General features: G+C 44.6%; 1 protein-coding gene and 1 long non-coding RNA gene across 4 annotated transcripts in view; one reads left to right on the top strand and one right to left on the bottom strand.

The window, feature by feature from the left end:
- Positions 1-16878, bottom strand: part of TNFRSF21 (TNF receptor superfamily member 21) — a 66373-nt gene extending 49495 nt beyond the window's left edge. The window contains exon 1 of the mRNA XM_082729732.1: positions 16281-16878. Within this exon, the coding sequence (XP_082585858.1) occupies positions 16281-16367 (87 nt within the window). The 5' untranslated portion in view covers positions 16368-16878. The remainder of the gene's footprint in view (positions 1-16280) is intronic.
- A 36-nt stretch (positions 16879-16914) lies between these two features.
- Positions 16915-17961, top strand: LOC309864333. 3 transcript variants are annotated; one of them, XR_014311462.1, is made up of 2 exons: positions 16915-16970; positions 17708-17961. It is a non-coding gene; the product is annotated as an uncharacterized lncRNA (long non-coding RNA). The 3 variants fall into 3 exon arrangements; XR_014311463.1 differs by lacking the exon at positions 16915-16970 and adding an exon at positions 16977-17204; XR_014311464.1 differs by lacking the exon at positions 16915-16970 and adding an exon at positions 16977-17200.
- The last annotated feature ends 7560 nt before the right edge of the window (positions 17962-25521 follow it).

Here is a 25521-nt window from a genome sequence, read left to right on the forward strand (position 1 = left end):
AACAGAACCTTGCAAACTCTATTCCAGCCCCACGGAGTATATCTTCTAAAGCAGGACAGACGGAAACACCTAATTACATCAGGAATTACTTAATTAGAACTGAGATTACTGCTGAGGAGAAACACAAAAGAGTCCTGTGAGGGGCAGGTGAGCAGGTATTTCCCAGCTGAGGGATGCTGCAGAAGTGTGTAGACTCATTCTGAAGGACAGAGAAGCAGAATGTAATTCTGGGCAGGGAGAAGGGATGGCAGATTAGGCAGAGGGAGCCCCACAACAAAAATCTGAAGCAGAATGAAGCTCTCCCTCAAATGAAACACAGCAGCCATAGTTAAACCTGGAGAGGCTCCACGTTGATCCTAATCCAAAATGCAATGAGAAGTCACTCTTCATTTATATTGGGGAGTGGAGGGGAAGAGACATATAAACACATTTGTGAATAAAAAAGTTAACTGGCAGGAGAGCAGAAGGTAGAAATGGTTGGGGTGAGAGTGCATGGAAAAACCCCACTGAGAAGGTGAAATTCAGGGGCGGCCTGGGTTAAGGGGGTCCATGGAAAGAGAAGACTGCAACAGATTTGAGAGGTCAGGACATCAAGATTTGGTGAATGATTACCTATGGAAGGAAAAAACCAATAATCTTCAAATTGGACTCAGGAGACCCCAGGATGGAACACCATTCTTGAACCAGGAGGGTGTACCTGTGGCCCATGGCAGGGTCCAAAGTTAGGGCTCTGAACTCCCCATTTCTGCTTCAAACACAAGAGCTCCAATTCACCAATTTGCTAAAGAGGGGTGGGGCAGGCAAGTAAGAACTCCTTTGAAGGAAGGATGACTCCTTAAAGAAGTTTGAAGATCACAGCACTTGAGGGGCCTCTAAAATCTCCTCCAATTCCAAAGTTCCAAAACCCATCTGAGCTACAAAGCTGGAGGACGGGCTCCTTGGGTTCTTCATGATCACCGAAACCCTCCTGTAGGGAAGAGGTGGCAACATCCCTTTCTCTTAAGAGAGATACGGGTGGTCCCTGAGAAGTTACTGCCCTAAAGCCTTTTAGTTGCCTGAAGGCTAGTCTACAACTAGAACTTTTCCCACTAGCAGGTCCTCCAACTTTGTAAAAATGATGTAAACATCATCCCCAAAGACAGTTCTGGGGCTGAAGCAATGGGCAATGGAGAGGGGGTAAATGTTAAAAAAAAAAAAAAAAAAACAATATTTAAAAATGTTTCCGGGTGCCTGAGTGGTTCAGTTGGTTAAGTGTCCAACTCTTGATTTCGGCTCAGGTCATGATCTCAGAGTTCTGAGATGGAGCCCCACAGTAGGCTCTGCCCTCAGCATGGAATCTGCTTGTCCCTCTCCCTCTGCTCCTCGCCCAGCTCTCACGCTCTCTCTCTCTCTCTCTCTCTCAAATAAATAAAAATCTTTTTTAAAAAATATTCCCTACAGAGGCTCCTGGGTGGCTCAGTGGGTTGAAGCCTCTGCCTTCGGCTCGGGTCATGATCCCAGGGTCCTGGGATCGAGCCCCGCATCAGGCTTTCTGCTCAGTGGGGAGCGTGTTTCCTCCTCTCTCTCTCTCTCTCTCTGCCTACCTCTCCGCCTGCTTGTGATCTCTCTCTCTCTCTGTAAAATAAACAAATAAAATCTTAAAAAAAAAAAAATGCTCCCTACAAAATGTAAAAACAAGTTTAGATGATACCTAAAAGCGAATGTTAGGAAGACTCCTGAATCAGGAGACACGGTCATTGAAAACTTCAAGAGAGGGAAACAGAGCACTTGAAGCTGGTTCCACCGGATGAAGATCTTTAATTCTCTCATTTGTACACAGGCAGACAAACTAAATCAGAGATTCACCCCAAAGCCTCAGGCTTCAAACACAGTATCAAAGCAGTTACCTGGGAAGCTTTTTAAAAAAAATCCGTATCCCCATTCCCTCCATCTGAGACTACTGTGGGTCTGCAATAGAGCTGGGAATGTATTTTGTTTCTAAGCTTTCTAAGTGATTCTGATGCCCTGGCCAAGTTTTGGCCTCCATGAACTAAGGCAGGACCCCTCTGGCTCTAATCTTCCCTGATTCTGAGAACTCCTCTGGAGAACTCCCAGTTTCAATGTCAGAGTCTTTTTCTTTGCCTCCTACCCAACCTGCTATACTTTTTACTGTTTTAACAACAAAAATCAACCTTCTTGGAACGATTCCAACAATTATCAAATTGAGTAAAATGCTTAAGTCTCTACCTAAACCCCACTCCTCCTCTGAGAAACTCACAGGTAATTTTAGTGCATATCTTCCCAGACCTTTATCTGAGCTTTCACACATAATACATACCCCTGAACTTCAAGTTGGCTGTTTCCATTACTTTGGGGTTTGCTTTGTCTCACATACCGAAAAGGAATAGGCCATACAAACTGTTCTGTGATTTGCTATTGTTCATCACTGGACTCTTTCCCTATCAGAACACAAAGTCTATTTTATTCCTTATAATGGACCAAGTTCTCTTCAACAGGATGGCTGCATCTTAATGTAGAGATTTTTTTCCGACTGAGAACATGTGAGTAGCCTCCTTATCCATGCGTCAGGGTATCCGTGCATTCTTCTGCATTCCATATTCCTCTCTTTGCCTTCCCACTCCACATCCCTATTTCCCTTCTCTGTCCTTCCCATCCCAAGTAACAGATACCGCCAAGCTGCTCTCAGTCTTTCAAGACTCACTTCCTTCAAGGACAAAAGAAACCTCCATATAAGCCATACCTTGGAAGCTCTCACTCACACCCCTCCTCCCTACTAAGTCGAGTCTACTATATTAGTGTTCACAGCCTCTGGGAGGACCAGACCTGAATAAGAAAGAATACTTGGGCAAAGATTTAGAAAACAGAAGACGTGTTTTTGTCCAGGCTCTGCCTTAAGATCAGTTGGACCTGGTCTTACTTGCGTGTAAAATTAGTATGTTGGACTAGGTCATACTAAACTCGAACCTTCAAGGTATCTGTGGCTATTGATACAGTTCTACCTTCTCCACAAAGGCTTTACAATTCATCCTAGACACCGAGATTCCAAGCAGATGAGTAAACTCTTTCTCACATTTCCTGTTTCTATTCTTCATTTTGGTGCCTAATTACATCTTGCTGGTAATGTTTGTTGATGGCCTCACAGGTGCATGTATTTATCTTCCCATAATGATTAGAAGCAGCTCAAGGCCAGGGACAACCAGGTAGATTGCATTTCCTTCCTTGCCCAACCACCTCAATAATGAAGACCATGGAAATCATAAACAAAGCAGCCTGGGGTCACCAAACGAAATCCCACGTGCCCTTATTCTTGTAAATAAGTTTTATTGGAATGCAGCCATTCATTTAAGTATCACCTATAGCCGCTTTCACAGTACAATGGCAGAGCTGACTATTTGCAAAAGAGACCATATGGCCCACAGATCTAAAATATTTATTATCTGGCCCTTTACAGAGGAAAAAAAAAAAAAAAAAGTCAGCCAATACCTGCTCTGAGCAGTCCAAAGAAATGTCAAAAAGTACCAGGACCAGAAGACCATTCATTCACAGGAACCCTCAGCCCTCCTCTAAGCCTAGCAATGAGTATTGAGTTCTTGATTTCCTTTATTGGCATTCCAACTCACACACCAAATCTGATCCTTTTCTCCCCTGCTTAAAACTCACTGGCTTCGCATAGGACTTAAGATGAAACGCAAACTCTTCCAGGGAAAGATCCTCTTCCTAACTTTCCCATTCTCTCCTCCCTTTTCTTCCCCTACATCTACCATCATTTTGTAGTTGTACATTATCGGTGTGCTGTGTATTCCCCTCTGGACTGCAAACTCTGTGAGGGCAAGGAGTCTATTTTACGTACTGATGCTATCCAAGCCCCCGCAGCCAGTACCCAACTCGTGATCGACCTGACAAGTCTTTCTTGACTGAATGAAAGAATTTTCAGACCATAAATAATTGGAAGCAACAAATTAAAGGGTAATGGCAGAGGAGGTTGCTGGAGCACAGGTATAAGAGCAAGTGCGAGAAAACCAAAATGCCTCCACAGTGTAACCGTAATAGTTCAAGGGGGAAAGCTGCCTGGCACCCTTCAGTAGAAGGCCAAACAGTGTGTTTCACCTTCAAACACCCTAAGGCCACATCACTGTTTTAATAGAACCATAGCTGGCGTACAAGAATTACACTCAGCAGGGTGTGTTCGATGACAGGCACATGTAATGAAGAATTTAAAACATCCCCCCTCATCCTGTAAGAAATGACACTAACTTGTTACTTGTAATTGTAAGAAATACAATGAGATTATTCTTCAGAAGTCATTTATGTTCCACCCTGGTTTAAACTTCAGTTATTTGGAAAATTTCAGTTATCCAGGACAACTGATTTCATGGACAACAATGGGTAAACCACTAAATATCAGTGTGCCATTCCAAACTGTACAGGATATAGGAGGGCTATGAAAACTTGTTCAGCAACCAAAAGGTAAACACCAGGACAAAGCACATTTCAAAAGAAAGAAGAGGTAGCTCTAGAATGACCAGCTATAAAGGCAGGAAGACAGACTGTGAGTTTGCTACAGAAAATGTTTAATGGTGCATAAAACTAATATTTTAAGAGGGATCTCAGTTATTGTGATATTATAACAAAGATAAGGCAAGCAAATTATTCCTGAGACGTGACCATAAATATGCCCACTGATAATCAAAGGCAAAAACCAGGCAGAGCGAGGCACCCCCAGAATATCTGGCCATTTTATTATGAGAATCACATTAAATTTACAATAACAAGACCCTGACTGCTAGGAGTTCTCCAGATTCGAAAGGAAAAGAGAAGGGTACAAAAAGGAAAACTCCAAGGGTAAAAGCTTCCCCAAAACACAGACCACACTGTTCCTAGGTATGTTATATAAATTTGGTCAGATCTTGCATTTCCTATTATCTTCCCTGACTTAAAAAAAAGTCTTCTGTTGCTAAGGCAAAAGCAAGGACTGCTTTTAATGCCAGAGAATATAAAGAACGCCAAGGCCAGAATGTGCTGACTCCAGGACTGGAAGGAGGCAAGCTCAGGGCACACTGGGAAAAGGAAAAAAACAGGCACAACTTAACCCAGATGCTGTCTTCCCGGGAACCTGCAATGCAGAGGAGCATGCGCACCCGGCACGGAGTCCTGGGACCACAGACTTCGTCCTTCTGTCCATGCCCACGGCTACTTCTGTAAGCTAAGACCCCCACTTACATAGAGAAACCACGTTATAAACAAGACAGTGATCAAAGGTTTGGGGGAAATACTCTTCTGTGCTCACTAAGAATTTATAGAATCTTTCTATAAACCAAGGCAAAAACTACCACCACCAGCCAGCACAGCAGTTCCACCAAGAAAGCATCAACAAAACCTATTTTAGCCTGGCGTGTGCTTGGCAGGCTCTGCCTACCAGGTCCTAGCTGGACGATGTTGGGGAGTGACCCAACCCATGTCTCTGTTTCCTCATCAGTAGAGTATAGATAATGGTAATACCCACCCTCCTAAGATTGTTTTCAGAATTATTAAGATAGGTGAAGCACATGGGACATGTGTGACACAAGTCCCCCATATAGTTTAGTTATTTCAATGATCACTCCTCCTTACTTAGCATATTACTATAGTGTAGCCTCATTCCCTTGGGAATCTTTTTTTTTTTTTTTAGATTAGTGTTTATGTTTGAGAGTGAGAGAGAGGGAGACGCAGACTCCCCACTGAAAAGGGACCCCGAACTCTGTCTTGATGCCAGGACCCTGGGGTCATGACCTGAGCCCAAAGCACACCCTTCACTGACTGAGCCACGCAGGTGCCCGGGGATTGGGCTATCTTTTAAGACACCCCAATTAAAATGCAAATGTCCGGGGCGCCTGGGTGGCTCAGTGGGTTGAGCCGCTGCCTTCGGCTCAGGTCATGATCTCGGGGTCCTGGGATCGAGTCCCGCATAGAGCTCTCGGCTCAGCAGGGAGCCTCCTTCCCCCCCCCCCCCTGCCTGCCTCTGTCTCCATCTACTTGTGATCCCTCTGTCAGGTAAATAAATAAAATCTTTAAAATGCAAATGTCCAATTCCCAAGAAGTGTATCAGAGACTCCAAATTTATAAAGCTGTTGCCCTAAAACATCCCGTACTAGACTTGGAGCATTCTACAAAACAAAACAACAACAGCAACAAAAAAAAACAAAAACAAAATACAGACCCCATGGTGATGAGTTAAAAGACGAACAAGGGCCATCCAACACTTCAAAAAAAGGCTTAACAAGGGTGGAGCAGCCAAGGGACTGACTCTGTCTGGTCAGGATCTCAGGGTCATGGGATCAAGCCTGGCACCGGGCTCTGAGCTCAGCGTCGTGTGTGCTTGTCTTTCTCCCTTTGTTCCACTCTCTGGAGCTCTCTTTCTCTCAAAAAATAAATAAGTAAAACCTTCAAAAAAAGGCTTAACATATAAACAACGTGTAGCAAATGAGAAAGAACAAGAGAGAAGAAAGGATTTCCTACTGACAAAGTACACTTGAGACAAATGGAGCAGAATCTCAGCAAGCACTTTCTGGAGTGAGTTTTCCTGATCGAGTCCCACAAAATGCTGAGGACCCCCAGGTACAAACACTGGCGAACACACTCCCCCCACGTGCCTGCGTTTTTATAGCCCGCAAGTGAAGAATGACTTTTACATTTTAAACAGTTGCAGCAGGGGGTGGGAATCAAAGGAAGAATAAAATCTGGGGACACGTGGCAATCTGCAATTCAGATTCCGGGCTCCACAAATAAAGTTTTACTGGAACACAGCCAAGGCCCTTCTTTTAGGTACTGCCCAGCTCTGCGTTCAAAGTACAAAGGTGGAGGTGAGCAGCTTCCATAGAGGTCACATGGCCCGCAAAGTCAAAAATACTACCTAACTCTTTACAGATAAATTCTACCAAGCCCTGGCCTACAAGCTGAGGAAAGGCTTCTGTCGGCAGCCCTCAGAGAGGCATAATTAACATTAGCTATTAAGGGGCTGATGGCTCCAGGAGGCCCAGCAGGGGAGCTGCAGAAAACAGTGACTTTGTTGAATCCGGCATCTCCCCAGCGTATCTGCCCATGCGATCCGCTACTCCGTGCAAGATGTATGAACATCCTGCAGAACACGCGGACCCAGTTTCCACCAACAACACAATAGGGACGGCCAGAAAAGTCAACGAACCCAACATTAAAAAGATCAGGACCTACTTTAAAAAAATGTATGTCCTACACAGCTACTAAAAGCTTATTACAAAAATGTTCAGGAGGTTAACATAAATTCCACTCAATAGTTGAGACAGAGGGCGACATGAATAATCACAAAGGTAATTATCACATGGATAAACTTAGGACATCCCTAGCAACTCCTGAAATGTACATGGGCACAACCAAGGACCCTTACCTATCTATATTAAAGCAGCCTAAATAAATAAAAATGATAAACTCCAATGCTGGCAGCCTTGTGGGTTAGAAGGCACATTTATGGTTCCTGGTGGCAGTCTAAATTAATTCAGTCTTTCTAAAAACAAGCTGGCAATGTGCTGCTAGAGCCATAAAACCATTCATTCATTTCCTGTGACCCAGCTCCATTTTGGGCAATATACCCCAAAATACCTCACTTCTGGGAACAACCCAAAAGGCAAATGAGCGAGTGATCTGTACAGAGACACCTTCATCAGTGCTGCCAGCCTGCAGAACAATGACAACTGCCCAAGTGTCCGACAAGAGCAGGATGGCTCAACACACCGCCAACCCGGGGATTAAAGCTTGAACTGCAGAAATCATAGGCACCGCAAATTACTAACACGCACGCAAACTCTGGGGTCCCCAAGCCCACCCACCCTTTCCCCAGCTTTGCCCTTCATAGTAATCAGACCACCAGCTCAGGAACCAGGGAGTCAGCCTTGACTACCAAGTGAAAGTGGTCATGCTTTCTCTCGACTCCTGCCCTCTCACATCTCACCAGCAGTAGACCTTGTTCAAAACCTTTAAAATCTATCTAGTAATCCCCACCTTCACTGCCACTCCCCCGACAGAACCATCACCCCCCCACACTCTGAGCTAACTGCACAAGAATCCAATTGGCCTTCTGTATCTCCACTTCCCCTTTCAAACCCATTCTCCACAGAACTGCCAGAGTCATCTTTAAAAAAAACAAACAGACAAACAACAACTCATTAAAACCATATTATACGGGCACCTGGGTGGCTCAGTCGGTGAAGCATCTGCCTTCGGCTCAGGTTATGATCCCAGGGTCCTGGGATAGAGTCCTGCATTGGGCTCTCTGCTCTGTAGGGAGCCTGCTTCCCCCTCTGCCTGCCTTTCTGCCTACTTGTGATCTCTCTCTCCCTGCGAAGTAAGTAAATAAAATCTCAAAAAAACAAACAAACAAACAAACAAAAACCCTTGAAAAAAATAAAATTAAAATAAAAATAAAATATTATAACCTTGTCTATAATTGTACACCCAACAACATCCTGACATGTTCAGACCTCTAAAAGCCTTGTCCTATCTGGCCCCTGCCTGCTGCGCAACTTCAATACACAGTCCTTTTGCCCCCATTTGCTGAGCTCCAACCGCGGTGGCCTTCTTTCTACTCTCTGAGCACGTAGGTTCTTTCCTACCTCTGGCCCACTGTACATGCTGTTCCTTCTCACTAGCATACTCTTCCTTCTGCTCTTCTAGAACATCACCCTTTCTCTCATCCCCGATAAACTATTAACTCCAAAGGGAAGGACCACGAGTGGTCTTTTACTATCATATACCCAAAGTCTAGCAATGCCTGACATTTTGTGAAGTAATTTAGCAATGCACCAGAGCTATTTATTAAACTGAGTGAAAAATATAAATATATCTCTGTAAGATAAAAAAGCTACATAAAGAAAAGCAGCCTGCTTTTCTTGCTATAAGCTACATGCTACAAGCAAGCATGTAGACATTAGTTTTTACCATACACAAATGTTTGTGTAGTTCAAAGAATAAAAATGAATTCTTCTAGTTGCCAATTTGCTTGAGTTTAAAATGTTCTGTGTTAATAACTCAAATATCCTTCAGCTGTAGCTCAAAGTATTGAGATGTAGCTCAAGATCCAACTACCTTTAACCTGTCTAGAATGAATGAACAGTCAGTTTAGAGCAAGATCCTTCTGGAATTCATTCAACAATCATTTATTGCTTAACTAGTGTGTGTCAGGGCATCAAGCCAAAATATGAAGATGAATAGCACATTGTATGTTGTCTTTAGGAAGCTGAAATGGGGGATAACGATATTGGCCTTGAGCATTCCAAATGAGGAGTGAAGCACATCCAAACCTTGTCTAATTTGGTATTTTTCTCCTAGACCAGATACACAAGATTCAAACCAAAAAGGAGAGAGGAGCCATGGGCTCCCAGAAGTAAAGGAAGAGCCAGGAGTGTATCATAACTAGTTAAATTATTCTGGAAACCTATCACCATGTGCCTTTGAATCCTCTCCACCTCCTGCCCTCCATTTCTCTTAATCCTGGTTATGTGGACCTGGCCATACCTAGGATGAAGTCAAATAATAGTCTGGTCTCATGTGTTCCTTGGGAAAGCAGAATTCCATCCTCTTTCCCAGAACCAATGATTAAGTTTCTTCTCACTCTTTGCCTTTCTTTAGTCTGCTCAGCATCTGCAATCTAGGAAGAGACGAGGAAAGCCTGCTGACAAGAACGCTAAAAAGTGCGTGGGATACACCATACACAAAAACATGACTTCTGGGACCACGCACATGGGGACGTCAGACCAGTTTCTATGAGACCCCAAAAGTTAGCCAGTACTAGTAACAGATGAGACAAACGTATGCTCTAATCCCATACAAATGATCAGGCTGGCAGCAAAGAAAGCCCTACCCGGTCCTCAAATTCTCAGGAGAAGTGAGGGAAAACTCCTTGCTAAGCAGAACCCATGTCACACTGTTACTCACTAAGCAAATATTTTTCAAAATGACCCAACTAGCAGGCAAGCAAAGCATCCATTCCCTATTTTTAACCTTTCAATTTGCGAGAGTATCTTTCCATCTTCACCATGGCACCACTGCCTGTCAGAGTCACACCATAGGAAAATGCTTGCCAGTGGCTCCACACCCTCGGCTTTCAATCCACACCCGCAGGTTGCTCTCCCTTACAGAATCGGCTCCTCTGGCTAAACTTCCAGGCGCCATCATGGAGGCGAACTGCTTCCCAGCGAGAAAGGGAATGTTCAGCTCTCAGGTAAAATCAGCCCCTTAACAAGAAACAAAATTCCAGGGGCATGTGAGTAGCTCAGTCGGTTAAGGATCTGCCTTCAGCTCAGGTCATGATCCTGGGGTCTGGGGTTGGAGCCCTGCATTGGGCTCCCTGCTCAGCAGGGAGTCTGTTTCCTCTCTCTCCTTCTGCCCCTCCCCCCACTTGCACTCTCTCTGGCTCGCGCACTCGATCTCTCTCTCTCAAACAAATAAAAGCTAAAAAAAAAAAAAAAAAGAAAAAGAAAAAGGAAAAGGAAAAGGAAAAAAAAAATTCCAGTAAATTAAGGTTATTTGTTTCCTCCCACAACTTGGCAGAAAAAAGCAATGTGTATCAAGTCCCTGGGACCTAGATGAGAATCCTCTCTCTGGAAGCTGCCGATTGCTTAACTGACTCCTCTTATACCTCAAACCCTCATCTACCAAATGGGGCGAATACCATTACATCATGGACTTGAAAGATTTACGGAGATCCTTTGTAGAAGGTATTCAACACAATGTCAGTGGTAAGGACTCAATAAATACGAGCTCAGTAATTCAATATAAATGATTAATATTAACAGCCATTAATATTCCTCCCTTCTGGGTTTCTGTTCCAAAGCCCTCTTGAATCCACAGTGGCTCTCCTGTGATCCAGGACTCATAGACTCACTCCTCCCCTTCCTCCTAAAGCCATTAAATTCGTGTTTCTTCTCCCAAAATGGATCTGCATACAGCTCCAAGCCGTGGATCCACCAAGCCCTTCCGTTGGCAGAAGAGCAACGGGAAAATTCTGTAAAGATCAGAGAATGAGCCTTGCTAGGACTTCACTTACCAAGCCCCCGCTCCTATTCTGTGGGTTTGGTTTTGTTCTTTAGTTTAGAACAAAGCCTTCGACATAAATTCCAAATCTTCTAAAGAGGAGATGGGGCTCCATTTAGCTCCGTGGCCTGACTCCTCCCTTCTGCCAGGCCCAGCCTGCCCCTGCCTGAGGTCCCTGTGAGCAAACTTTCCCACCACTCTAAGGGTCAGTCTCTACCTTCCATGTGCTGCCGTCTGTTGGGGAGGGGGAGGAATCTGGATAGCTAGAATCCAGGAAGATTGGACCATTTCTGGCGGCCTTTCCCCCTCTGAAGAATGAGGTCAACAGCCTCATATCACTGAAACCACAGCTTTGAATCAACAACCTGAATACGAGTGCACTCCACCTCCCTGCAGTGCCAAGGTGAGCACACGCTCCCTGACATCTGCCAGGTGCCTCCCTGCTTCTAACCTCTGCCTGGCTCCTCGCCCCTGGACTCGGCCTGGAAATGGGAGCTGGTGGGAAAGCCAGATGGCAGCATACAAGCCAATTTAGGATTCTTTGTTTATTTTTTGGTATTTGACAAATACAAACACTGGGGTAAGGCCCGTATTTATTCATGATTTGCACCCCCATTCGTAACAAAAAAAAAAAAAAAAATCAAAACTCAATAAGCCACTATCCCAGCAGCACCAAAACCCAGTATCCTCACGCCAAACTGGGATTCAAATTTTGGGGGATAAGTTGACTCCTATTAAGGCTTCAGGTTTCATTCCATCAAACACACGAATCTGCACCTGATGATCCAGATTGAATCAGCTTCAAATGGTCATCGGGCACATGCCCAAAGGCGATGACATACTCAGGGCTCCTTCTGTCACAGAAGAGCAAGCATCTGAGTTTTCCAGGAAGTTGCCGGTGACCCGGCCTCCACAGAATTTGCCAGGCCTGTTTGGGGGAAGAAGGCCAACAAACAGACACCGCCACTTATGCAGTAAAAAGTCACTCAATTCATGTGGACTCCTTGAATAGCCTGGCGAAGCTTCTGACCATTTCCCAGCATCAGTCAGTCAATCAGTCAAGTTTCCTTAAGTCAATTATGCTTTATAAAGGGCCAGCAGAGTACAAAACCAATTTGCAGCTTGTCTATGGAGTCACCAAAGAAGCTTTACCCTTCATCTTCGCAGATGGGAGTCAAAGGTACAGTTCAAGTGTGATGTCTCCATATTCTGATCTACGATGCACTAAGTACACAGACCACCCATTACTTGGGCCATGCCTCCTTGCCTCTATCCAATCGGGCACACCTGGAGGCGCCTTCTGCGCCCAGTCCTGAAAACAGGGCATTAACCCTTTGGACCACATCAAGCTTGCTTGCCTTTGTGCAACTGTGGTCACACTAAAATATGTCCTTTAGCTGATTGGTGGATCTACATCTATTCAGTCTAGGGTTTTTTCTTTAATGTAAAGTAGTATAATATACATTCCATCACAAGGAATTTTTTTTTTCATGCTGATTTGGTTTGATTGTGTATTTGACTTATACTGGAGCCCTGTGGGTTTGGGGCTAGCTCTAGGCTAGTTTAGTTCATTTGAAAGCTTGATCCTCCACATTTTGGCAACAGGGATGGCGGCTTCATGGCATACATTAGAAACCCTGCATTCCAGTACATGTCAGCCCTCCCTATTCTGAGTATAAGTGGCTTTTCCTACTAATGCTAATGCATGTTATTCTGAGATTCGGGAAAATTTTTCTTCTGCCAGCTTTCAAATTAACTAAACTAGCCCAGAGCTACTGTAAGTAGTTTAAAGATTTTAACATCAACCACATATTGTATTTTACTTTGAATACATTCATCCACTGATTCCATATCAGCTCATGAAACCCCAACTGTCCCCCTTGATAGCCAGGTACGTTTTACATACCATAAAAACTGTGCCTGTGGGGCACGATCCAAATCCTAATTCATCCCTGGGTTCCCACTGCCTAGTACAGTGCCTCTGTCGGAGTGGGTGCTCAGTGTAAGTTTGCGAACATGGGACTTTATCCATATGGTTCCCTTCTCTTCGGACTGCCTCACTGCCAACACTCTGTGGGTCCAGGCAAAGCAAGCCCCCTAAGGGCAAGAGGCATCTAAGAGTGTCCTGTCATTCTGGACAGCCTTTCTAGGGCATTTCTGAGCACTGACACAAACTTAGAGGCTTCCCTTATCTCCCCTCCAGACTTTTGGCCTGGAACACATAAGTTTTTATCTTTCCATTTGTGGTTTACTTCCCAGTATCATGCAGACACCCCAACTTATCGGAAACAGAAGTACGAGGAGCAAGAACACTTTCTTCCAAAAGCACTCATGTAATTCTCATTAATATTCTGCAACAAACCAAACCACTAGTCTCAACTTTGCTCCAGTGAGCCTTCTCTGCCCCTACATTTCATCGTCTAGCAATTTGGAGTTGTGAAATAGGCAATGTGGCACAGGAGGGAGCAAGGGCATGAGCTGAAGAGTCAGGTGCTCTCGGCTCCTGGCCTGAGCGTCATCACTGGCGAGCTGTGTGGCCAGGAACAAACCAATGAAGTTTGCCCAGCCTACATCTTCTCATCTGTGAAATGGAGATAACACTTTCCTGCTTCACAGAGATGTTGGAAGTAAATGAGATACTGTATATAAAGCATAGTTATACACTGACACATAGTAATGTGTGTGTGTGTGTGTGTGTGTGTGTGTGTGTGTGTGTATGGCATTATATGTTAGGTAGCATGTGTTTTTTTAAAGCTAATTAAAGCCATATGAAAGTTCTCTTCCATACAGTTAGCTGGTTGTCACAAGAAAAAAGTGTAAAAAATGATGACAATAACAAATATTGTCACAAAGAAGGAAATACTTGAAAAACCATAGTAACTGGAAGACATAATAAACTGGACATTTTATTGAGTTTTGTTTTTTTTTTTAATCTAACTGCAATAGATGGGTAGGGCATTAACTTCCCTGCTATCCTGCGGTGTTCTGAGTACTTGCCATATTTAGGTGGGCTCCAGTGCCTGGTGTCTGTCATTTTCACATGGCTAAGAATCCCAGTGGGATAAATAATCCTTATACCAATATCATGACAGCATCGTTTTATACATGAACAACGTCTATCCTGAGGACTGGAGCTTGTAGACTGGGATGGAAAAAAGAAAAGACATTGCCTCCCCATCCTGGTTACATCAAGGCTACAGCAAAATCCCTGGTGATCCCTGGTACATCCTCTCCATCACCCTTCAGGACAGCAGGGTCAACCCCAAACCATTCCATGGACTGAAGTAGAGCCTTTCTATTAGTTAGCAGGAAAAGGAGGACTCTTATATTAGTTAACAACATGAGATTGCCTCTAAGCTCCATTACAAATTTCATTTTTTAAGAAAGACAGCCAGGGGCGCCTGGGTGGCTCAGTGGGTTAAAGAAAGACAGCCAAACTTAAATTCTCAGGTCTTTAGTTTAGCAGATCCAGTGCACAATTTTTAAATAAACTGAATTTAATGATTTAAGAAAAGGAACTGAGCTCTTTCTCAGTTGGTTAAAGCAACCTACACTTTCTTACATGGAGACTTGACTTTGGAACATCTATTTATCTCATGCTCAACTGTAAAATGAATGAAATATCTCACTGATTTAGGATTTAATCTAGGAGTACACTCTATAGGGCATTTAATGATCAGATATTTAGAGAACCTGGACAGGCATGGGGGGGGCGGGGTGCAGGTATAGTAGATGGAAGGGGGAAACTCAAGGATTGATTTAACTCCACTGAAGTTAGAGTCATGGACTGAAATGGGTTTCTCTACACACCAACATTGTCAATCCAGATGCATTACTGGAAGAGACTCCCCACTTACTGTTCAGCAGCCCCCCACACTTGTATCAAGGATACAGATCTTGACTTTGCCAATACTATAAACGGGCAGGAAAGTCTCTGAAAGGCGACTGGGACTTGCCTCATTATAAATGCTAACAGCACCAAACTTTTCTTTAGTCTCTCTTTCCCCCTTAAAACCCACACTCACACAGGGAACCAGAGCGTCTGTAGGATGAATTCCCAGGCCATAGCAACTGCAGTGCCCTGGGATCTAAGAGATCTTGGCTGACCAGGCATTAAGCCCTTTTTGGGAAGGAGACAGCAAGCCTGCCTTTCCCTTACACAGCCCTGCCGCGAAAATAGGCTCTTGTTTTTTGTTTTTGTGTGAGTTTCAGCTAAGAATCTCTGTTCTCTCTGCAGAGAGAAAAAGATAGGCATGGGAAGCTTATGGTGACTTAAAGGTTTGATCTCATATAAATTTTCTTCCACTTAACCCGGACCCTCCCCCTCTAACTTTTAGAAAGGGGAAAGGATCTGGGGGAAGTTGGGGAGAAGTTCTGGGTCAAGGGTGGTTTCAGGCTTTGCCCAGGTAGGTAAGTGAGGGAGACACGCCTTCGAACTAAATGCACCTTGGGTGCTTAAGAAGAAACCAGCTCCACTTTGCAGGGTCACCTGCCTGGCCACAGGTAAAGAAGGGATAGGACAGACTGGAGAAATTCATCTTCCTTTATGTAGAGCCCTCGCCCCCTCCCCCCACTCAAGGGCCCGCGTGCTGGCTGGCTGGCAGCCGGCGCTTTGGAGGCGCCTGAGAGTGGGTCTAAGGGTTCTTTTCTTGGCGTGCAGAAACTGGGACCCACCCGAGCCAAGGAGGCGAGGTGGGGGAGGGGCTGCGCGCCCTGCTCGGGAATGCACCGCGCGGGCGCTCCCGGGTCCCCGGCAGCCGGCGCGCACCGGTACCACTCTCCCACTGCGGTAGCATCCCGACATGACACTGCAGCTGCAACAAAGCGGCGGCCGCCGCCAGCCCTCACAGCCCCGCACCGCACCTCCAGCCCCGCACCACGCGGAGTGGGCAGCGGCCGGTGGTTGTGGGGTTGTGTGGAGGGGGGTGGGGGCACCAGAGGTCCGAGTAGGGGGGAAAGCTCTGAAATGCGCAGGAAGCCGGCTGGCCACCTCTAGCGCCTCCTCCAGCGCAGCCAGACTGCAAGGAAAACAGTTCGCCTACGTTCCAGAGTCCCGGCTGAGTCCGGTGGCTCCCCCAAACGACCCGGATACCTTCCCGGGTGGCAAGCCCCCCCACCCTCCCACCCCAGCCGGGTGGACCCCGCTCCTTCCGCAGCCCGGGCCCGGGGACCCGCCCCGCTCCCAGAGAGCGGCGCCTTCGGCTCCGGCGCGGCCGTCCCCGGTCCCCCAGCGCGCTCACCAGGAAAAGCGAGCCCGCGATCATCGTAGCTCCCGCGACGCGGCTGCAGGAGGCGAGGGCGGTGCTGCTGCTCGCGGAGGTCCCCATGGCTGAGCCCGGGGCTCGCAGGGGCGCCCGGGGCGCGTGGCCCCCCGGCAGCTGGAGTCGGCGGCTGCTTCTGCCCAGCGCCGCATCCACCGCCGCCTCCCGGGCCGGGAGCCCATCTACCTCCAACACCCCATGTGCACTGCGGCAGCCGGGCGGCCGGGCAGAGGAGGGAGGCGGCGAGGGAGGCTCCGGGGGCGCTCAGCACCTGCCCAGCGGTGCGGCCGCCGGGGCGGGGAGAGGCAGCGGCCGCTGCAGCCCGCGCCTCCCCGTGCTCTCCTCCGACAGCGGCTGCGGAGAACCAGGGAGGAGGGCTGGGCGCGGGAGAGCAAAGGAACAACTTCCCATAGCGAAGCCTCCAGCCACTGCCAACCACCCTCCACCGCTGCCCAGACCGGCCGGCGAGGGACTGAGTCGGGTGGCCGCCGGGCGCGGGGACACACGTGGTGGCGCCGAAGGGGCGGGGGATCGGCCCTTTGTGATGTCACCCGGGAGGAGGCCGGGCTCTTTGTGCGATCGAACTGGGAAGGCGTTCCAGGTAGAGCGAGGAGGGAGAGGGTGCCCCTTGGCGTTGGCAGAAGAAATTGCAGCCCCTTTTTGACCCAGGCAAGCCGCTGCGGAGGAATGCACGCCCCTGACCCAAATTTACTTATTTTTCCTAACATGATTCTTAGAAAATTCTTTCTGCGACAGGCACCGTTCTGCTGTTTTTGACGACAGTGATTAAAAACAGCCAACGACCATGGAACACCTGGATCAGAGGCGTGCAAAAATTATACCAGTGACTTAGTTCTCAAACCTGGCTGCCCTTTTGAATAACCTAGAGGGTTGAAAGCGTATGTATGTATGAATAGACCCACCCCAGAGATTCTGATTTAATCGAAAATGGGGTGTGGTCTGAGCATCGGGATTTTTAAAGGTTCTCGGGGTGATTTTTAATATAGAGCGAAGTTTGAAACTTCTTGGCTAATAAATGCAGTTAAGGAAATCCAGACTGAGAGTTCCAAACTCAGAGGCCCTGGAATTGGGTCCGTGGGTGGTCTTCAAGAGGCCTTGGAAATCCTTGAAATGTATGGGCAGGTGCATCTTTCTAATTAAGGATCCAGTGTTTTGAATCTGATTATCACAGAGATTTAAAAAAAAAAAATTCTTCTCCCCAAACAGCGTTAAAAATTTTTGAGTTGAGTTTCAAATGCCTTTGTGGGTTGTGGGCGGGTGGAAAGTAGGTTAGCACCCTGCTTCGGAAGTAAGAACAACCAGAACATTATCCTGGCTGGTTGACATCTCCTACATTTCTGAATGTGAGCGAGGACCTGACATCCTTTTCTTTGTTTCACCTGCAGGGAGTCAGTCCCCCGACTGTGACTACCATGTCTGGGACAGTGGTGTCTATCATCTAGCTTCTGACTGTTCAGAGTATGCTCTATTGAAATTACCACTTTCACCTGTTGGTTCCCCAGTCCTTCGTCAGCCTTGGTGGTGCGGGGCTTATTCCAGCTTTCTCGACCCTATTTCAAGATAACACACTTTCTCAGTTACCTGTTTCAAGACTCACTATCCAGTACTCCTGAAGATAACCTTCTATTAAATACAAGTGTGAACTATTCATTTTCTGATGAATATATTTGCTTTGGTCTTGTTCTGTGCATGCTTTGAAGATAATAAAAATACGAAAATGTATTCCAATCTTTTATTTCAAACATGTATTAGTAAAGAAAATGATTATCCATAAATATTGGAGGTGGGCGATGGCCATAATATATCAAAAATTTTCCTCGTTGCTCCTCTTCTAGATCCCTTCTGCATCTTACCTACACACAAGCCTCATGATTGGTATCCCTGCCTCTGGTTTTGCCTGGACCTCTCAGTTCTGCAGTAAATCTCTTCTTCACACCCTAAGGAAAATGAGCTTTTTACAACCCGTCTGATCATGTCATTCCCTTGCCGAAAGCCCAACAAAGAACCCTCATTATACCCAATTTGAAGTTCAAAGTCCTAATAAAACTATTCATATTCTGAACTCTGGTTATGACTCAACCCTCGCCGCTGCTACAAGGTTGAGTAAACATCACAAATATGACACACACAGCCTTTACTTCCTATACTCAGCTCAGTTTTCTATCCCCATTGCTGCCAAGCCTTACAGACCCCAAGGTCTGCATAGCAATCCCCTTAGATCACTGTATTTCTTGACTACGTGGTCCCTGCGATTCTTCCAGACCTTTGTTATGTGTTGTTTTCATTTCCCCTCCTCTGCTTTGGAATTCCAATGAATCCACCCTTTACCACCAAGCTCAAGCGTTACTTCATCTAGGAGCTTCTGTGATGCCCTCTTTTCACCTTCTCTACCCTCACTTGGAAAGACTTAGTTGTTCCTCTCGTTTTTTTTCCCAGATGGCTCTGTTACAGCATGTATGACATTATACTATAGTTCTCTTACCTCTCCGTGTCCCTACCCAAATCTTGAGCTCTTTGTGGCCAAAGTCTTTATCTTAATCATCTTCAAATCTCCATAGCCATAGTCAAGATTCAAGATATTTACCTAACTCAGTAAATATTGGTTCAGTGAAACAAACTTGGAAAAGTTGACAAGCAGCAGAATAGTTAACACACCTGATTGTACATTTTCCTTTTCCAAGCCTTAATTTAAACATCCTGAGTTGTTTGATGCAACAATAGGTATAATCTCATATATTATCAAAATACCATGTCCCATAGTTAGGTTAAATATTTTGTCCGCAGCTCTGTTTCCTTCAAAAATTCATTTACGAGCTTGCCGTTCATTCTTTGGCCTAAGAAGGCATTTCAGCCATTCAGCAACAGATTAGAAGATTAAGTGCATGAGCATGAGTTTGATCAGGTCTCCATGGTGACATTCTACAAAGAAGGCACTCTTGGATAAGATCAAATGGGAATAGACTTGCAAAGTAGACACTGTTCCAGAAGCTTCCTTCTCTCTTGGATGATAAGAGAGGGATGATTTGAAAAATAAAATAGACAATCCTTTGAAGGTATGACAACTTAGTCTTACTTCCAAGAACAGTGAAGTGATTCAGTTAGTTCATGTCCCTAAAGGAGAGAACGTTGGCACTGGGAAAAATGGGACTCACCTTGAATTGCCCATTGTCCATGCACCTTTGGAGTCCATGCCTATAATATCTTCATTTTGCCATAAGCTTTTTAAAAAAAATTTTTTTTCAGTTCATGTGAAAGTTGCTAAGAAAGTTTAATAGCTTTATATCTAATTTTTGTATTTTATATTTATAATATTATATAATTTTAGATATATATTATATATTTGTTAAATATATTTATATTTTTATATTTAAAATTTACTAGTTTAATCGAAAGACAATGGGTTTGGGGCACCTGGGTGACTCAGTGGGTTAAGCCGCTGCCTTCAGCTCAGGTCATAATCTCAGGGTCCTAGGATCAAGTCCCGCATCGGACTCTCCGCTTGGCAGGGAGCCTGCTTCCTCCTTTCTCTCTCTCTCTGCCTATCTCTCTGCCTACTTGTAATCTCTCTCTGTCAAATAAATAAATAAAATCTTAAAAAAAAAAAGACAATGGGTTTGAGGAGTCACCAGATATAGGCTCAAATCTGTTATACCACTTACTAATTGGGTGGATATGAGAAAGTACTTCAATCTTTTTGAGCTTTTCCAGTAATAAGATATAAAAACTATCCCACAGTGATGATATGAGGAATAAATGTAATAAAATATGTAAAATTCCTAGCACTGTGCTTTTCCTTTAGTATGTACCCAATAAATCAACTCCCCTTCTCCAGTCCCCTTTTGAGAGGATAATCTTTCACAAACTATTTAATTACAGAAAAGTGGGGAAGTGTAATATTTCTTCATAGACACATTAGAATTTGGGGTTAGAACAGATCTTTTAAAAATTGCTTATTCTGATATAATGCAGTGTAGTGTCAAGAAAGGAACAACAGGCAATCTGACTCCTGGGCTTGGTTCTGGCATTAGCCAGCTGTGCAAATTTGGACAAGGCGCTGCACTGTTCTGTGTCTGGTTGGGTTTGTTTAAGCTTCCTGATGTGCAAAATAATAAAGATGGACTAAGTGATCATTTGTGGTTCTCTCGACTACCCAAGTCCTAGGATTCTTTTTTAAGACTTTTATTTATTTATTTAAGATTTTATTATTTGACAGAGGGAGACCACAAGTAGGCAGAGAAGCAGGTAGAGAGGCAGGCAGAGACAGAGGAGGAAGCAGGCTCCCCGCTGAGCAGAGATCCTGATGCGGGACTCAATCCCAGGACCCTGAGCAGAAGCCAGAGGCTTTAACCCACTGAGCCACCCAGGCACCCCAAAGTCCTGGGATTCTTTTTTTTTTTTTTTTTTTTCATTTATTGATTTGACAGAGAGAAATCACAAGTAGATGGAGAGGCAGGCAGAGAGAGAGAGAGGGAAGCAGGCTCCCTGCTGAGCAGAGAGCCCGATGCGAGGCTCGATCCCAGGACCCTGAGATCATGACCTGAGCCGAGGGCAGCGGCTTAACCCACTGAGCCACCCAGGCACCCCAAGTCCTGGGATTCTAATTGGCTCCAAGAACATACTTTCTCCTGGCCCAGAGGGGTTCAAGTTGTTTAAAGTCTGAAGACATGGAAGATTGAAGAAGAAAGTATTTGGGGAGGAGGACGTCCGAACCGATGTGGGGAGGTGTGGGGGGATCACGTTGGAGCACAATTAGCTTCTGTTCAGGAGTTGCTTGTCCATTTAGGGATTTATCAAGTCAGCGGCTTCTCACCTTTCCTCACTTGCTCGCTCTCTGCCTGATCTTTCACCCACTCGGTGACCAAGTCATTATAGTGAGCAGGCTCTGTGGTGGCAATCAGGCTTCTTTCTTTTCTTCTCTTTCCCTTCAATCCTCTCCCTCTACCTCCCCCCCTTCACCCTCACCTGACCGTCTTGCTGATGATGGTTCTGCCATGTGAGCTTTCTCTGCTCCCTTCTCCACGAGCCTGAATTGTTCTCCGACTTCACCTCTTTTTCTTTCCTTACCTCCTTGTCACCACTTGAAGCACCTGTCCTTGCCAAGGCTGATGCCCCCATTCATGGTTTTGAGTTCCGCTCTTTGGCCTCTTAAATCATCACTCTTTCTCCCCCTGCTTCTCAAAAATCTCTCTTTTCTGGTTTTCCCCGCCCCATAATATCCAAGGACATTCATCCTTAAGTACATAAATAAAGTAAGTAAATGTATAAACAAATAAAGAAACCCTTTCATTGCTGCATTTCTTTCCTAAATAAACCAATGCCCCTTTGTGCAATCCCTGTTTTTGTTACTGGCACCACATTTTTCTCATCCACAGGCCTGGATTCCCAAACTGTCCCTGACTCCTCCTCCTCTTTGCCTTCTCTCTCCCACCTCCCAACCTTCCCATCTGCTTTGCTGCTAAGACCTGTACTTTAGCAAAGTCTCTTTCGTCTTTGCATCTATTTCCTTTTCTCTCTACAAACAATCTAATCGAAGTTTTTAACATCTTGGCTTAGATGAACTAATTAGTTTGATTATTTGCCCAACACTCTTACACACCATGGCCAAAGTCTGCTTCTTAAATCACGGGTTTTGTTACTTCTCACATCTGCTGAAGAACAATCAATGTCTCCCCGTTGATTGAAAAATTAAGTATAAAATTTTTGTTTAGGGGCACCAGAGAGGCTCAGTGGGTTAAGCCTCTGCCTTCAGCTCAGGTCATGATCTCAGGGTCCCGGGATCGAGTCCCACATCGGGCTCTCTGCTTGGCAGGGAGCCTGCTTCCTCCTCTCTCTCTCTCTCTCTCTCTCTCTCTGCTTGCCTCTCTGCCTACCTGTGATCTCTCTCTCTGTCAAATAAATAAAATATTTTTAAAAAAATTTTTTTTGTTTAGGCTTTAAGCTTTCTATAGTATGGCCTCAACCTCCCTTTTCTGCATTATCCTCCAGCACTCCCTTAGTTATGGAGAATAAGAACTTCTCATGTTCCTAGCACACACCACGCATTTTCCTAAGTAATTTCATGGAGTGCCTTTTCTCTGCCTGGAATCTCTACCATTTGAAATCATCAATCAAGACTCATCTTAATGTTTCACCTCTGTTATTTAATTCCATCCAACTCAGCAAACATCTATTGAGGACTATGTTCAATGCATTATGCTAGGCAAAGTAAGTCATACAATAAAAGTGACTTCTGCCTTCAAGGGTTGACACTATTACTGAAAGACATGTTACTGGAAGTATATAAATACATTCAGATTTTGACCCTCTGCCTTAAATACCTAGCCAGAGTCGGGCACACAGATTATGCAATGGATGTTCGCTGAATGCCTAAATAATTATTATATTAGATGCAAATGTAGAGTGACAGTAAAGTATAAGAAAGTTTCATTTCAAGTGGGAGCCCATCTGGGAAAGCCTAAAGAAAGAGTCAGATTTCCAGCAGAGGGACACCCTGCAATATAGTGGTTACCATCCAACACAAAGTTAGATTACGTGCTTTTGTCCTGAGGTCCATTTGCCTGTTAAAGGGAGCCTGAGCAAAGCAGCCTTCTCTCCCCTGAAGATTCCCACCTTGCTTCTTGGACCAGCCACTCTACAGAGGCCTTTAAAGCATCTTTCCTCCTCCTAGCCTCCCTGCACTTCCCTAAACCTAAGTTCTATCTTAAGAGAACCCCAAATTATTTTGCATGGAAAAATCTATACATCCTAAGGAAGAAATCTTTCACTTTTTATGTACAGCCCTTTAGTTTCCTTTGCTTTGACACTGAGAACCTTGCCTTTCAATCGGGCATTTTGCAAAACGAAGGAGCAGTTTCCTCCTTTTGCCAACTTCAAATGGAGAAACATGATTCCATTTATGATGGGACCAGAAACAGGGTTTGGGCACTGTAATCAGAGTGACACTAACAGTCAGCAACGTGTATTGAACACTTCGCATATACCAGATACCATATACGCCACAGAAGCCCTTCCCATGCTTTATTTCCTTTGATCTATACAGCAGACTTCTGGGGTATGTATTACTGATATCATTATCCCCTTGTTGTTGTTGTTGTTGTTTTAAGATTTTATTTATCTATTTGAAGAGAGCAAAGTGAGAAAGAGAGACAGTCCAAGCAATAGGAAGGGGCAGAGGGAGAAACAGGCTCTATGCTGAGGAGGGACCCTGACCATCAGGGCTCTATTCCAGGACCCGGGGATCATGACCTGAGCTAAAGGCAGATGCTTAGCCACCTGAGCCACCCAGGAGTCCCTCATCATCCATCTGTACCAATTGGCAAATTGAGTCTTATAGAGCTTCTGTAATTGTGTGGTCACATACTCAGACATTGGTGCACACAGGATTTGAACCCAAGTCTTATCGCTTCATAGCTCACCCGCTTAGCCAATACATAGATTATCTCACAAGAATAGGTGGTTCGTTGTAGAAAATCGCTTGGATAAACAGACACTGTAGCACGTCTCTTGGGCTATTCTTTCAGCTTCTATAACTGATAAGGGCAGCATTAACTTCATCCAGAGAAAACTGGATCCAGGGTCATTTAAGCAATAGAAATGTCAGTAATATGATCCCATATCCCAATTCCCCTCCCCACACACACCCTGCTTCACCCCTTCAAAGGCCTTTGTGGTTTTCTAGATGACTGGTCTTTGGTACCCTGCCTGCAACAACTGATCTGAAGAAAAGGGGATTTTTTTTTTTTTTCTTGAGAGAAAATTTCTCCTTCTGATTAAATCTTCCACCTTTATTCTTCACAGCACTTACTATACAGAAACCCTTTTCCAAGGGGTACCCCAAAGGTCTTAACGCGGTTTCAAACGTCAGTACTTGCAGAAGTATACATGTTACAAACTTACCAAGAAACACTTGAAAGTTTAATTTTTAAACTTTTTTGTAGTCACAACATTTTGGGGGGAATAATACACATTTAATCATAATTTTTGTCCCTCTAACTGAAGATGGTGAACATTGACCAAAACAAAAAAGAAAGTTAAAATAAAACATTGATTATTCAAACTTCACAAAGGCAAAAGAAGTTGAAATAACATTTTCAAATGATTTGTAATTGTTGTTTGTAGCATACACACTTTTCCAGTAATTAAAGCTTAAAACTGTGTTAAGATTTTAGGACATCCTGCCTGTATCAAGCCTTAGGTTCGGCTGAAGTAATTTGTTTGAATCTAAAGTCAGTTCTCAAGCAACATGGACAACCACAGCTGGCTTGGGAAAGAATCATTTTACTGAAATATTTAAAATATTTAAAAGGCTGGGGCGCCTGAGTGGCTCAGTCAGTTAAGTGGCTGCGTTGGGCTCAGGTCATAATCCTGGGATTCTGAGATGGAGCCCCACTTGGGAACCTGCTTCTCCCCCGCCCTCTCTCTCTCTGTCTTCCAGCTTGTGCTCTCCCTGTCTCTCTGTCAAATAAAATCTTTAAAAATAATAAAAACTAGAATAAAATATTTAAAAAGCTTAGTGTAAACAAAAATGTTGTTTCATCCCTCCCTCTTCACAGCACTAAAACTAATGCTACATAAAGAATTCATAATGATTAACACTGTAGACATTTTATCTTAAAGCAGTTATTTCTAGAAAAGACTTAGGAACAGTGTCGTTTGGAAACCTATCCTACTTACATTCCTACTCCACAAATCTGTTAAACTCTGTCCTTAATATAGAGCTGTTTACTATTTTAAAATGCTAAGGTTGTACATGATTTTATTGGTTGTTAATTGGTATTTTATGCAAATTTTCTCTTCAAAGTAACTGTAAAGTGAGTTTCACCTTACAGCATTAAATTACCATTTCCCTAATAAAGTAATTTATCTATTTACAAGCCATGAAAAAAACCACACCCTCATTTCTTTTGCTTCTTTTTCAAATTCTTCTGTCAGTGGGCTGAGTTAGAAGGATTTGGAAGGCAGAGAACAAGACTTAAGGATGGGGAAGTCAGGGTTAAGGGGTGGAGTGTTATCTCTGTAGAGCTCTGAGAAGGGTATAACTTGAAATTTCATGGGTCAGAAACTTTAGCTTGAGTGAACACTATATGCCAAACATTTTCACAGATATGTTCTATTAATCCTGTGAATCAAGAATCCTAAACCATATTTTGCAGATGAAGAAACAGATTTTCAGAGAAGCAAGCAACTAGTCCAAGTTCAT

The sequence above is a fragment of the Mustela nivalis genome (assembly GCF_964662115.1).
Source record: "Mustela nivalis genome assembly, chromosome: 5".
In the NCBI taxonomy this organism is placed as follows: Eukaryota; Metazoa; Chordata; class Mammalia; order Carnivora; family Mustelidae; genus Mustela; species Mustela nivalis.